Raw genomic sequence first — 13,824 nt, 5'->3', positions numbered from 1 at the left:
AGTGGCACCAACGTCGCCCTCCTGAGAGGGGCTGTCCGGGAAACTTGTGCTCAATCCCAGATGGCCCGGCCCAGCTCTTTCCCAGCCCGGCTTCTTTCTGCCCCTCCCTGCCGTGACCCCACAGACCGGGGCTCCCACCTCAGCCCCTAGTCTCCAGAGCAGGCAGGCGCGTGGCTCGCTGCCTCAGGCTGCCCAGCACGGCAGAGCGCTGAGGCTGGGTCGGGGTGGAGGTGCTGAGTTCGAAGTACTGAAGTGAGCACAGCGCGGGGCGGAGGGACGCCTTAGCCTGGGCTCGCGCCCCCAACAGCTCCCCTCCTGCTGCACTTGCGGGATGCGCCCTCGCGCTGCAGGCTCCTGCACAGACGCCCCGCAGGCGATGCTGGGCCGGGCGCTCTTCGCCCCAAGTGCCACTGGCAGGCGGTGTGTCCCCTAGGTGGGCGCAGAGTCGAGCAGCCTCAGGTGTGTGCAGATCTTCCCGGAGAATGGGGATGGGCGGCGGCAGCGCGGCAGCAGCCATCGGGCCCGCAGGAAGGCCCCAGGCGAGCAGGAGCGCCGGCAAGGCTCTGATCTGAAGGTACCGCTTCGCCCTCCCGCCTCGCGAACCGTGAGCGCCCCGCTCCGCCCTGGAGCCAGCCTGAGCCCGCGCTTGCGCCCGCTCGCAGAGGAGGAAGGCGCTGGCCCGACGGTACCTGGCCCAGGCGTCGGAGGTGCTGCTGCAGAGCCTGCAGGTAGCCCTGGGCAACGGGCTCCTGGAGGTGGCGGCAGACGCCAGCCTGCAGACAGTGGAGTGTGTCGGCGTGCTGGACCCCGAGGCCGCCTGCCAGTTCCTCGCGCTGTCCCAGGTGCGGCTCTGTACTCGGGCGTCCGCGGAGGGGAGCCCCCGTGAGCCCCGGCCCCACTCAACCATGCCCCGGGGGCCCCCCTCGCGCCGGTTCCAGAGCTGCTGCGCCTCGGAGATGATGCGGAGCGTGCTACTCGCTGCCATGGCCGACACCGGCAGCTCGCAGCCCGCGGCCCTGCTACAGCTCCAGCGCGGGCTGAGGCTCCAGGAGCACTCCTCCGCCCGCCTGCTCGCCGGCGTGGAGCAGCGGCTGGCCGCCGTATCCAAGGTGAGCGGCCGGGGAGCCCTCCAGACTCGCCCGGCGCCGCAACCTCAAATCTCGTCTGATGAGAGAGCGGAAGCCGTGCATCCAAGCAGTCGGCTTACGCGCGGCGGCGGGCACGCAGGGAGGGAGGGTGGCCGACCCCCAGCCCCTGGAGGCCACGAGCCTAGGGAGAGGGGCAGGCCGGTGTGCGCGCGCACAAGGCTGTGCGTGGTGGCGGGGGCGGCGGTGCCGCTGTCGGTCCCGCGCAGGTGCGCGCTGGGCTGGGCCGCAACTCCCCGCCCCGGGACTCTGTGCGCTGCTGCCCCCGTGTGGCGGATGGGAGTTCGGCAGGCTGCACCCCGCGGCCCCAGCGGCCGGCCTGCACCTGCTCAACCCCCGCGACCCGCCCCTCACCCTTCGAGCGTCCACCGATCCCCGTGTGTCATCCAGGCTTGGCAGAATCTCCAGGTCACGGAACAGCACTTTAACCTGTTGAGTGAGCTTCCCCCTGCTTTTCGGATCCTCTTTCTGCACCACTCCCCTGACAGGTGAATCCTGCCGGTCAGTGCGCCTGCTCCCCCCACAGCAGAGTGGGCGGCGGCCGAGTGCCTCCTCCTGTTCGTGGGGCCCTGGGTGTCTGGGCAGAAGGTCGCCAGCCCCGTGGGGCAGACCCGGCTGCTCGTCCGGAGAGGAGGCGGCTGGTGGGGACCCCGGGACGTTGGGCTGTGCTGGGCGGTGTGGGGCGATGTGCGCACAGACCTGGTTTAACTGGCTTGACCTGGCCACAGTGCGGTGGGGTGGGGGCTCCTGTTGGGGGTGTACATGGGTCACAGCATCTGCATCTTTGGGGCTGCCCTGGGGCCCCGGGAACAGGACCGTGGCCCCACCCTGCACCCCATCCGCAGGACCCACCTGTACGGCGCTGCCTACGAGATACCCAGGCCCATCCCGGGGGCCAAAGGAAAGGCATTCCAAGTGGGGGGTGAGTTCCTGCAGCAGCTCTTCCTGGATGCAGGGCACACCCCTGACCTAGAGACACAAGTCCATCCCCAAAGTCTGGTTTGGGACGGCTCAGAGCAGGCGAGCTCCAGCCACAGCCATGCTGGCGCACGGTCACCATGGCTACTCCGGAGCCATCACACTGGTGGCAGGACCTGCTGTCCTTCAGCAGACACCCTGCTTCCCCCTCATGCCGGCCCCTAATTCTGCCTGTTTTTGCTCGGCGCTGCCGAAGGCTCCGGGACTCCAGAACTGCCGTCTCCTCAGGACCTTCAGCTGTTTGCACCGCCCTGAAACGCATGCCCAGGGGCCGTGGGTTCTGTCCACGGCCAGGACCAGCCCCTTGGGACAGCCCTCACCTCCACCGGTCCCAGAGGACTGGCCCCTTGCAGCACCTGCAGCCTCAGCCCATTTCAAATGCCGAGTTTCTGTTTTCTCTTCTCTTCCCAGCCATTCAGGACCCCTGACCTCCCGGCCCACCCTCCCGCCTCATGGGGCTGGTCCCCCGACCCTGGGCCTGGCCAGGCTCCCAGGCTGTCTGCAGGGTTGGCCTCCCTGGGCGGGCAAGCCTGGTGGGGAAGCCCTGTGCCTGCTCGTGCATCCTGAGGGTTCACGCACCAGGGTGTGTCCACGAGGCCACCACACATGAGACAGTGGCAGTGTCTGACTCCACAGGCTTCTGCAAGGTGGCCCGAGTGGCTGTGAGCCCGGCCGCCTTCTCTGGCCTGCTGGCCAGTGCCCAGCAGTTCCGGGAGCAGACCCAGGCAGAAGTGGGCCGTGAGGCCATGGCCCTGAAACCCGGCCTGGTGAGGCTCCAGGCCCGCAGCCCTGCTGTTGGGAAGGCAGGGTGGGGAAAGCTGGGCAGGGGCGCCCTGCAGCGGGTGAGGGGCGCTGGCCCACAGGACCCCAGGCCCTGCTGGACTCCCAGGCCGGCCTCCCTGCTGGACGAGGTAGGCGGGTGTGCTGCCAAGCTGGGCCCTGGACACCAGGCTATTTCTGGGAGTAGCCTTTCCCTGTGGGGTCCCCATGTGGCGGGGTCCCTGGCACCCTCTGATCGAGGGCTTTCTGGGTTGGACAGGAAGCAGGAGGCGTGCACCCCGAGATGCAGGGGTGCCTTCTCCCAAGACTTGGCGACGTGCTGGCGGCCACCGAGGAGTACCTGCGCCCACTGCTCCCACTGCTTCGTGGCTCCGAAGCCAGGTCCCTGTGCCAGGCTGTTTCTCCGGTTTAGGGGCCAGAGCTCTGCATGCCCCAGGGAGCCCAGTGACGGGTGGGGGTGGGAGGGAGGCCCCAGCTCTCACCCTCCGGCCTCGCCCGAGCGGAACGCACACAGCCTATCATTGCGCATGCGCTTCGTGAGGCTCCTTGCACCTCCAAATGCCAGCCTGCCATCTGTCATTGGGAAGTCCTGCTTCTGCCTAGAGTCTTTCTGAACCCCCACCTCTCAGACCCTTCTGGTAGTCCGTGGGGGTGGGGAGGCAGCAGGGGAGAGGCTGGCCCTTTGATGTATTTCTGGAAGCAAAGCAGCAGAAGGGTTGGGCCTGGGACTTCCTGGGCTGGCCTGTTGGTCAGTGAGGGTCCTGAGCCCATTTGCCGGTGCCTGTGCCAGAGGCCAGTCTCCAGATGGGAGCAGAGGGGCAGGTCCGCAGCGCTCGCTGCGCAAATGAGTAACGGTCCAAAGCGATGGGCTCGAGGTTCCTGGTGTGTGTGATTTTTGTGTATTTTTAAAGCCTGAGTGTGTGCCTTTGACATTCAGAATACAGATTCCCATGGCCACTGCGGATCCAGGGAAACCAAAGGGCAAAGACAAGGATCGGAAGCTGTCCCTGTCGCCCCAGGGTGAGTGGCCGCGGCGGGGAGGCAGCTGGGCCTGAGTTGTGAGAGCTCCCTGGTCCCTGATGGAGAAGGAGCTGAGCTGGGACTTGCCCTGACCCCTGACCCCTGATTGCCGAGGGGCATCAGGACGGAGCTCTGGGGCCGGCGGGCTGGCCTCCCTCCGAGCTTCTCTGGGGTGTCGAGTGCCACTGGTGTCTGGGAAAGTCCCAGAAGGGGGTGTCCCTACCACCTCCAGTCACAGCCCACACGCAGAGGTCAGCTCCAGGGCAGCCCCGTGCCTGGTGGCTGAGGGTGCTCCTCAGGCAGCGCCCTGGCTGTCACAGATGGGAAGCGGGGCGGGCAGTGGCCTAATCCCTCCCCTAGGGCCCGACTTCACAAACGGCTCTTTTAAAAGGCATTTCATTCGTCCGCTTTTCTCCCCGGCAAAGGCTTGGTGAGTGGGGGGAAACACGCAGTCGCTCGGTCAGAGAACTTTGACCCCTGAAAGCGCCGGGCAGTGCCCTCCTCCGGGTGCTGAGTGCTCAGAGCCGAGGCCCTGGGCGCCCACCGGGGCCCGTGCACCAGGCAGAGGGTGGCGGCCCCGGAAGACAAGTCACGCTTCCCACGGCTGTGCGGAGGCCAGGGCGTGACTTCCCAAGGTCACTTTTGTGCGGAGGTTCTGCCCTGAAAGTTCCTGGGACCCAGATGGGCACAGCTGTGCGCGGGGCCGGGAGGGCCGAGGTCGCCTGGTCCTAGCCGTGCAGAGCGTGCTGGGAGGAACAGATGTCCCCTAACAGGAAACAGGGGTTCCTGCTGGCCCCTCTGAGGACACCTGGTCACCTGGAGAAAGCCTTCCTCTGAAAGGTCCTCTCAGGGCCATCCCCAGGGGCTGTGACCCCTCTGAGGCCCCTGGGGTGGAGGGACTTGTGGAAACGGCACATCGGAAAGGCGGCTTCCTGGTCTGACATGGAGCCCTGTCGCTCCAGGGCCTGCCTCAGGGAGGGGCCGGGGCTGCCTCAGAGCCACGCGGGACCCTGGTCCTGGGACCGGGCCTGGTGACACCTCCACACCAGCGTCCTCTGTGTCAGCAGCCCGGCCTGTCCTGGGGCCAGACAGCCAATGGCGGCAGGGCGGGCCGCACCGCGGTGGGTGTCGGACGCTGGCCTGCAGCTGCCGCTCTCCCGCCCACAGCCCTGCCCGAGGCCGCAGACACCGTGGTCCTCCTCGTGGACAGGCCTCTCCTGGAGCTGCCCCTGGAGGGCCTGTTGGCGTTCAAGGAAGGCTCGGTCTCCTCCGTGGCGCGGGACTTCTCCCTCCAGATGCTGTGCAGCCGGCTGCACCGGGACGAGGCAGGTGAGAGGCTGGCGGCGCCTTGTGAAATGGGACTGCTTGTGTCTGCTGTGCGAGACTCGGGACCCGAGGTAGAAAGTACTGACGGGGAAGGTGCTGGCGGAGCAGGGTGTGTGTCCCGTGCCCCGCCAGGAACGTTCTGCCCTCACAAACCTGTGGTGCTGGGGCTGGGGCGGCGAGGCTCTACAGCTGGGGCTGGGTGTGCAGGCGGGCGGCCGTGGGGGTCCTCCACGCTGGGCACGGCGCAGGAGCCCACGTGGACACTGCACCTCGGTACATGTTGAGTCAAAGTAAGTTTACCCTTCCAACTGAGACAGGGAAAAACCCAGGCCAGATAGGTGAAATAATAGTTTTCAGAGGCTGGGGACCAGGCAGAGCCTCACGATCCCCCTGGCGAGGGCCTGGGGACCCACAGTGGCAAGGTCTGCAGGGGGTTCCCTGCATCTTCGGCTGGGAGCTGGTCAGCACAGGGTGCGGGGAAACCCCCAGAGCCAAGGACAGAGCTGCCCAGGGCAGCGGACACAGGTCCGGTCACACATTCAGGGTTCCAGCGAGAGGGGGGAGCGTTAGAACCCACAAGTCTCAGGTGCGGCGTCCCGTAATAGAGAGACTGGGCTGCAGGGGACCTGCCTGTCCCCAGGTGACTGAACTTCGTCCCAAAGAACACTCGGGAGCACATGCGGGAATGACAGCCTCAGCTCCCAACAGGGCTGAATTCCAAACAGCCGACATTCCATGCAAAGCGATCAGGCACGAGAAAAAGTGGAGAACTGTGACCCCCGGAGTGGCCCTGGCGAGCAGCCCGGGTGGGGCAGTCGGGGTGGCAGCGGCCAGTTCCCCACTTTCCTCTTTCGGTGAAGCTCACCCCACCAACCCGGGAGACGGACCCAAACAGGAGAAACAGAGAGAACTGCCCCGGGGACTGCGCAGGCGGCTGCGAACCAGTGGTGGCTGGTTTTTCAGTGAGCAACTCGGGTTTAACAGGAAAGATGACAGAGCCTCGAGAACACAGGCGGCAGCGACAGGGCTTGTTGGCAGAAACAGCGCGGGTGGGCACCAGGCCTGTCACTCTGGGCGTCTGGCCACAGTGGCGGAACGAAGACTTTCTCAGAGACGGGACAGTCCCCCGGAGGCCCAGCTGCAAGGCTGTTCCTCAGGCAGAAAAACCGGCACGAGGGAACCACAGGCGGGGGGGGCAGGCAGACGTTTAAAACGGCCCTTTTTAGAAATCTCCTTAGAAGGCTCACAGTTTAGGGCAAAAAAATAGCAGTGTGTTGTGGGGTTTATAGCATGGGTGCACAGAACCGGCAGGCGGTGTGATCGGTCCCGGGCGGCGGGGTCAGGGGTCCCCAGACTGCGCACCCTGGTGCCGCACCCCTGGGGGCAGGGACTGAGGCCCCCACGGAGCAGAGCTGCAGCAGACAACGCAGAAGGTACTCGAGTCGTAGGAAGGACTCCGTCAATCCAACAAAGGCAGGAACGGAGGGCAAGGGGACAAAGATCGGACGGACACACGGAGCGAGCGGCAGATTTCACCCCACCAAGTTCTGTCGACCGGACCCAGTCACCGGCAGAGACCCGCTGCATGGGTGCCAGTCTCAACCCCAGTACAGCCATACGGAGACCGGTTGAAACCAGGGGACAGTGATGGAGTTTGGTCATGGGCGGAAAAGATGGGCCACACATCCGATCCCCCGCAGGGCTGCCTCTGTGCGTGTCCCCAGCGAAGGGCCTCCCACTTGAAATGTCGATGCTGGAAAAGGACTTGGCGGGTTGTCAGCAAGTGTCGGATTTAGGGAGTTCGAGCAGAAAGTCCCAGAGCACTCGGGGACAGGCTTCCGTAAGTGCCTGAGCCGTCACGGAAGAGACGACAGAGACAAACATGGTTGTTTGAGAGAATGGTGGGGATGAGGTGGCGAACCGCACCTCTGGGCCTCCAACACGGGGACAGACGGCACCTCGGGGGGCCCAGCAGCCGGGGACAGTGAGGGGCGGCCCTGGGACGGGCGCCCTGGAGGCCACCCAGCGCAGGGCATGCAGGCTGCTGGACAGGCCAGGGAGCCTCTGGTGACTGTCTTTCTTGAGGTCTGGGGCCCAGGCCCCTCCCTGCCCGGGAGCCTTGACATTTGAGGTGCTCCTGTCCTTTGGACGTCAGAGAACTCAAAGCAAACGGCCCTCCCCACTCCTGGCTCCTCGCTGAGGTGAAGCCCACGGGACGTCAGACCAACCCTCTCCAAGGGAGCGGCGGGTGCGCCACGGCGCCCTGTGCCCGGCCCTCTCCTTCCACGGTGGCACCTCTTCTTTCATTGTCTCCAATAGATGCCCCTGGGACAAAGGACGCCAAAGGCAAAGAGTTCAAGAAGCGAGGCCCAGCAAAGAAGGGCCAGAAGGTGGGTGGGTGAGGCCCCACCAGCCGTGGGCTGAGGGCCTGGGGCTAGGGGAGGGAGCCCCCCCCCCCGACCGTTCATTTTCTGCTGTGGCAGGGCATCGCGCCCCGGACCATCCCCTCCAGCTGCATCACCGTGGACTCGGATAATTTCCAGTGTATCCTTTGTGGGCCCCGCCCGCCGCCCCAACCTAGGCCGGAAGTACTGGTTCTCCTTAACCCGGGCCCAGTCATCGTGGACCCCTACGAGGAGGCCCAGGGCCCAGGTGAGTGTGGCTGGCTTGGGCGCTGACTCCTGCAGGAAGTCCAGTGACAGCGGGGCCTCCCAGGGCCCAGGGCGCGGGTGCCGCCCACTCCCCACCCACCTCTTTGCACTCCTGGTGTTTGACTTTCCTGTCCCTCAGCTCCCTGAGGGGCTGGGAGGGAGACCGGCATTTCCCCAGCAGGGACTGGTGCCACGGCCACCGCCACCACACGTCTGTCCTGTCCTATGCCCTTTGCAGAGACGCTGACTCCTGTCTCCGTTACCCGGGAGACTCTGGAGAAGTTCAAAGACACCTTCACCGCACGTTGGACCGGGCACCTGGGCAAAAGGCCCTTCCCCAGGTGTGCCTGGGCCCCAGTGGTGTCCTGTGGGGCCACATGTGGTGGCGGCGGGTGTCCCCCTCACAGGGGCTGCTGTCCTCAGTCTCCTCCAGCCTCCCCTCCCCATCCACCCCTCCTGCCTAAACCCCCGTTCTACCTCGTGACCCCTCAGCCTCTGAGGTGCCTGGGTCAGGGTGTTCTCATCCTCATCAATTCAAAGATGAGGACCAGGGCACCCAGGGCACCCAGGGCACCCAGGGAAGCACTGCACAGGGTCCTGTGGCCGGCCCAGTGGGCCTGCCCTGGGTGCCCTTGGGGACCGGGTGCCCTTGGGTCGGGCGTCCCTTTAGCGCTTCCCAGAGACAGAGCCTAGCGGACAGGGTCCCTTCCAGGGAGAGTGGTCGGGGCGGGGACCAAACCACGTGGGGCGTGTTCTCTCTGAGAGCATGTCCTGAGTGTGCGTCTCCCTGAGGACATCGGGGCGGACTCGGTCCTCCACCCGTGCTCACGCACCTGTCTGCCCCTGGCTGTCCCCACCCACCGAGCCCCCCACCCCCACGCCCTTCCACAGCCAGGCCCAGTGGGAGCAGGCCCTGGGCAGCTGTGCCGGCTTCCTGTTCTACGGGATGGAGCGCTTCCTGTCACACCTGTCAGTGGAGCGGCTGGCCGCCATGAACCTACACGGTGAGCAGGTCCTCTGAGTGGCCGGGCACCTCGCAGTGGTCAGAGCAGGCATCTCCCTCGGGAGTTGGCCACCAGACGTGGGTGTAGCAGGGCCAAGGGCAGCCCCTCACCACCCCTGCCACCTCCCAGGTGCCCCAGTGCAGACGTCCGGACCCGGCGGACCAGCCAGGGCTGCAGTTGGGGCAGCCCCCCACTCGGCCAGCAGAGGCCAGGGAGGCGGGGTTGTGTTCACAAGGTGCTAGTCACCACCCCTCCCCACCGGTGCCTTCGTCTGAATTTCCGGGTGTAGAGGAGGCTGCCAGGTGCCCTGCCCCCACCAGGACACCATGCAGGTGGCTGGTGGCATCTTCAGGGGTCCCCCAAGAACACCCTCCTCTTCCAAGTGGGATGGCCAGCAAAGCCCCAGAATGGTTCCAGGTCACGGGCCCCGTGGGGCAGCAGCACAGCCGGGTTTCCACTGTGCCCCCCAAGGCCCGTCTGTGGACAGCTGGAGGGGGCAGCCGGCCAAGCCCTCCTGGGGAGTGGGGTGCCCTGCATGCCTGCAGTGGCTTGCATCCTGGACACTGGCCCCTGTGTCAGTGGTCGCTAGGGGCCAAGGGGACCCACTCGTTGCCCTGTGCCAGAGACGCCCCGGCTGGTGTGGCATGCTGGGACCGCAACTCCTCACGGGGTGGCCATGCGCCGCACAGGGCAGCTGTGCAGGGTGTGGGGCTCTGGGTAGGATGGATGTCCCTGCAGCCTGTGCAGCTGGCGGGTCCCAGGAAAGGGCCTGTGGATGAAGCCCGAGCTGCGGGCAGACTGGGCTGTGTCTCTGGTCCACTGTGCCCGTGACGACAGCCCACACCCCCGCTGTGCCCCACAGACTGCCAGCTGATGGTCCTGCTGGACCTGAGCCGGTCCCACGAGAGCCTGCAGCGGACCATGGAGTCCTCGGAGCATAAGAGGTACCCGGCAGCCCGTGCAGGGCTGTAGGGGTTGGGGCATGGGAGTGATGGGTGGGCCCCTGGGCAGCGTGGCGGCAGAGCTCCCTGCCGACAGTGGGCAGGGCCCTAAGAGGGGCGGGCCTCCATGACCTGCCCCCACCCCCCCTGCAGCCCTGGGCTGTGGCAGGCCGCACACGGCACAGCTGCCCGCAGCCTCGAGGCCTGGGGACTGACCAGGAATGAGGCCTGCAGCAGGGTGGGTACAGGGCACGTACCCCCAGGGCCTCAGTGAATGGCTCTGGTGGTGGAGCAGAGACCCCCCTTGCAGTGGGGCAGGGGCCCTGAAGTGCCCTTGCTGGGGAAGCTCCTGACATCCGGGGGGATGTTTTAGAGGCTCTCAGCCCAGTCGCCTGTCCCAGCCCCCGGTGCCACCTGGGCTGAGCGCGGCGTGGGCTCTGTCCCACGGAGCCCTGTCCCTGGCAGTGCCCGGGAAACGTCTGTGGAGGAGCCCATCGAGGCCGCCATCCTGCTGAGCCTGGTGGGGGTCCGCAGCATTCTGGCGAACCAGTGGTGGACGTCCCTGCAGGACAACGCACTGCGGGCCAGCGTCCTGTGGGAGAGTGAGTGGCACCGGCCTGTCTGACACCCTGGGGCCCCCTGAAGCCCACTGGGGGTCCATGCTCATCTGAGGTGGAGTTTCTCCCCCAGATCTGCTGACTGTCGGTAAGCCGGTTGGGAAAGCAGTCCGTCTCCTTCAGACAATGGGAGCTGAGGAAATGGTCGGCGATGGTAAGGAGAGACCGTCCATGTCCCTGTGCAGAGGGAATGAGCGGTGGGGTGAGTGGGTGATGAGTGAGTGAGTGAGTGAATGAACGAACATGCGAATGAATGGTGAGTGAACCCCCTGCACCGAGGCTGCCATGCATCGAGTCCCAGGGTCCTGGGAACCGAAACAATGGACGGGGGGACGCAGGGATCTCGGGCTTTGCTGGGGAAGAGCAGCCAGCAGGTGGCGGTTCTGTGGGTAGAGGAGGGCCGCTGGGCGCCTGTGCCCCACTGTGGTGCAGTGGGGATGCTGTCACAGAGGAAGGGACCCACCAGAATGGGGTGGCAGCTGGCTGGCAGCAGGAGGAGGCCCTGAGCTCACAGAGGCCTCTGGCTTCCATGTCCCCATCTGTGAGGGACCACACGGGGGCTGCGTCCACACGGGGGCTGCATTCAGAGGCAGAGCCAGGGGCACCCTACTCCTGCCCACACAGGCAGGCAGCCCGTGGCTGGGGCCCCAGACGTGCAGCCCCCCAGTGAGCCTGCCGTCCTCTCCCTTAGACGAGACCTCCAAGGACCGGGCGCTGCCCCGCCGTGCGCCGCATGCCTCCGACTGGCTGTCCGTCAGCCTCAACCTGGTGCTGTACGGGCTGCCGCACCAGGCCATCATGTGACCCTCCCCGCCTGCCGTTTGCCCCGGGGCACCCTTTTTCAGGGGCCTCCCACTGGGCTGGGTGTCCTTGCCTCCCTCCATCACCTGAGACCCTCTCAGGGGGCTGCCTGCTCTGCAGCCCCCCCCCCGGATGTGGGACCACCAGGGAAGGGGCCAGGCGGACGGGTGGTGTGAGGGCTGCACCAGGGCGGATCCCTGCTACCTCGACCTCGGGGTGCACCTTTCTCCGGGGCCAGTTGAGGGGTGGTTTCCACCTCCCACAAGCCCCTGGAGGGTGGGGGAGCCGAGTCCCAGATGGGAAGCCCTGCTGGGCTCCTTTGCATCCTGTGTGAGCCCTTCAGTAAACGATGTGTCCCAACCTCTGGCCTCTGCGTGTGGTTTCTGGGGCCAAGATACTCGGGAGGTGGGGCCTGGGCACAGCTCTGGGGCCTGGGAGCCACAACTCTGGCACCTGTTCCCACCTCCTGGCTCAGGGGCAGGGCTGGGCTGTGAGGGATGATTCTCAGCCTCCCCCAGGGCCTCCCACTGGGTAGGGAGGGGCCCTGGTGAGGCCATCTGTCCTGCCTGCTGACTGCTGTCCTGTTCTCTACGGTGGGGTTGTCGCCAATGACTGAGTGCCCAGCCATTGGGGGAGGTGCCAGGTCCTGTCCAGCACTGTCCTGCCGGCTTCTGAGCGCAAGTCATGTCCCCAGGCAAAGCCGTGTCCCTGCCTGCCTCACCTGGAGACATCTTGGGCCTCTTAGCACCTGGCAGCCACCCAAGGGCCAGATGATGCCACGCCAAGGGGCCCCTGGTCACCTCCTGTCTGTGGGCTGGGGGGCACCTGGGAGCTGGGTGGATGGGAGGTGGCTGACGCCAATGGTGAGGCCGTGTCCCAGCACCTCTGCCACCCAGCTCTCAGAGGCAGAGGGACCAGGACTAAGACGTGTGACAGTCCCAGGGGAGGAGGGCACCAGTGAAGATAGTGACAGGAGCGCTGTCGAACCTGCTCAGATAGCTGAACCAGAAACCGTTGGTGTGGACGCCGCAAAACGCCCCTGGGCCTGCTGCTGGGGGCAAGGCAGGCTCGGAGCCCTCTGGGAGGCTACAGTGGGCATGTGACCCAGTTGAGACGCACTGGGTGTGGACCCGGGGGAGTGCAAGCCTGTGTTCACACAATCACATGCGTGGGTGTGCGTGGCAGCTTCATCCTGTCACAGCAAAAGCCAGACAACCCACGCAAGTCACATCCCACTGTCCTGGACAGGAGGACCAGCCGCTGACCCCTGCGGACTCGAGGGCGACATGCCCGGTGGAGACGCAGTGTCGCCAGCCGCGTGCCACGTGGCACAAGACTACCACGTGGGCAGAGGGCCAGCCTGCAGATGCCATGGGCAGAGGGCATGGACAAGGAAGCCTTGGGGTGATGGGCCAGTTCTGTGTGCCGGCTGCGGCAGCACCACCAGTCTCTACGGGAGATAACACAGCAGGGAGTTGCCTGCACACACACACCCAACATACCTGTGCACACGCATGCCTGCGTGCACACACACAGGCATACTGTCTGTACCCATGGGGGGAACGGCACACAGTGTGTAGCCACTGGGCCCGTGTGCTGCTCGGCTGTCCCCAGGAGGCCGTCCACAGCTCCCTGCGCTGTCTGCAGGGTCCTGTGAGTCTGTGATCAACTCAGTTAAAAGCTTTTAAAGCTCATCTTTGATAACATTGAAAAGTAGGGGACCTCCAGCCAAGATGGAGGCGTAGGTGGAAACACTGTGTCTCCTCGCACAACCAAGTTTAAAGACAACAAAGTTTCAGTAACAAAAACACAACCAAAACACAGAAAATTGAACTGTATGGAAGTCTGACAACAACAAACCATTCAGCCAGACCAGTAAGAGGGGTGGAGTCGGCGGCGGAGCCGGGTCGGGCAGGAAAAAGTAGCCTGACGGACCCAGGCACGCAGGCGGTGGTTGGCAGATCCCAGGCGTGGGGTTGTGATGGGCAGACCCAGTGAGGGTGCAAGGTGGCAGGCTGACCACGGTCACACATTTGCATGCAGATAAACCAGGCAAAAAATGGGCAGTGAGACAGAATGCACAAACCAGGGCCCCAAGGACAGGAATTAAAGCCTCAAGGACACCAATTGGAAAAACTTCCACGGTCGAGGTGCCGGGAGAAGCCCCCAGGCTCACAGAGAGTTTGTTGGAGAGACCCACAGGGTCCTGGAGGGTGCACAGGCCCACACACCCGGGAGCCAGCACCAGGGGGGCCTGGTTTGCTTGCAGGAAGCTACAGAGGAGACTGAAATCCGGGAGAGAGCGTGGAACAAGCACCATTACCCCTCTCTGACCCCACCCCCACATACAGCATCACAACCCAGGGACTGGGTTGCTCCACCCTGGTGAACACCTAGGGCTCCGCCCCTCATACGTAACAGGCGCGAACAGACCAAAATATTATGGCTCAAACAGAAGAACAAATCAAAGCTCTAGAGCCAATACTTCTAAGAGACCAAGAAATTGCCAGTCTATCAGATGCACAGTTCAAAACACTGGTGATCAGGATGCTCACAGAAAT

General features: G+C 65.1%; 1 protein-coding gene across 2 annotated transcripts in view; it reads left to right on the top strand.

Annotated features, from left to right (window-relative positions):
- The window catches only part of CFAP46 (cilia and flagella associated protein 46), a 56,626-nt gene extending 45,009 nt beyond the window's left edge, over positions 1-11,617 (top strand). The window contains exons 42-60 of one of the 2 annotated variants that reach the window (XM_037051251.1): positions 434-574; positions 663-842; positions 939-1,109; positions 1,536-1,633; positions 1,991-2,067; positions 2,760-2,890; positions 3,163-3,284; positions 3,841-3,923; positions 5,091-5,252; positions 7,569-7,639; positions 7,733-7,793; positions 7,866-7,901; positions 8,139-8,241; positions 8,792-8,904; positions 9,767-9,848; positions 10,311-10,447; positions 10,536-10,616; positions 11,154-11,274; positions 11,313-11,617. In XM_037051251.1, coding sequence (XP_036907146.1) covers positions 434-574; positions 663-842; positions 939-1,109; positions 1,536-1,633; positions 1,991-2,067; positions 2,760-2,890; positions 3,163-3,284; positions 3,841-3,923; positions 5,091-5,252; positions 7,569-7,639; positions 7,733-7,793; positions 7,866-7,901; positions 8,139-8,241; positions 8,792-8,904; positions 9,767-9,848; positions 10,311-10,447; positions 10,536-10,616; positions 11,154-11,266 — 1,962 coding nt within the window. In that variant the 3' untranslated portion in view covers positions 11,267-11,274; positions 11,313-11,617. Of the gene's footprint in view, positions 1-433; positions 575-662; positions 843-938; positions 1,110-1,535; positions 1,634-1,990; positions 2,068-2,759; positions 2,891-3,162; positions 3,285-3,840; positions 3,924-5,090; positions 5,253-7,568; positions 7,640-7,732; positions 7,794-7,865; positions 7,902-8,138; positions 8,242-8,791; positions 8,905-9,766; positions 9,849-10,310; positions 10,448-10,535; positions 10,617-11,153 lie in introns of both variants that reach the window. The other variant, XM_037051250.1, reaches the window with a different exon arrangement.
- Positions 11,618-13,824: the final 2,207 nt, after the last annotated feature.

This window comes from Sturnira hondurensis, unplaced genomic scaffold (assembly GCF_014824575.4).
Source record: "Sturnira hondurensis isolate 20B ecotype Veracruz unplaced genomic scaffold, ASM1482457v3 Scaffold0007208, whole genome shotgun sequence".
Lineage (NCBI taxonomy): Eukaryota > Metazoa > Chordata > Mammalia > Chiroptera > Phyllostomidae > Sturnira > Sturnira hondurensis.
The sequence above is the reverse complement of the archived record's forward strand: the minus strand, read 5'-3'. Positions and strand labels throughout refer to the sequence as shown.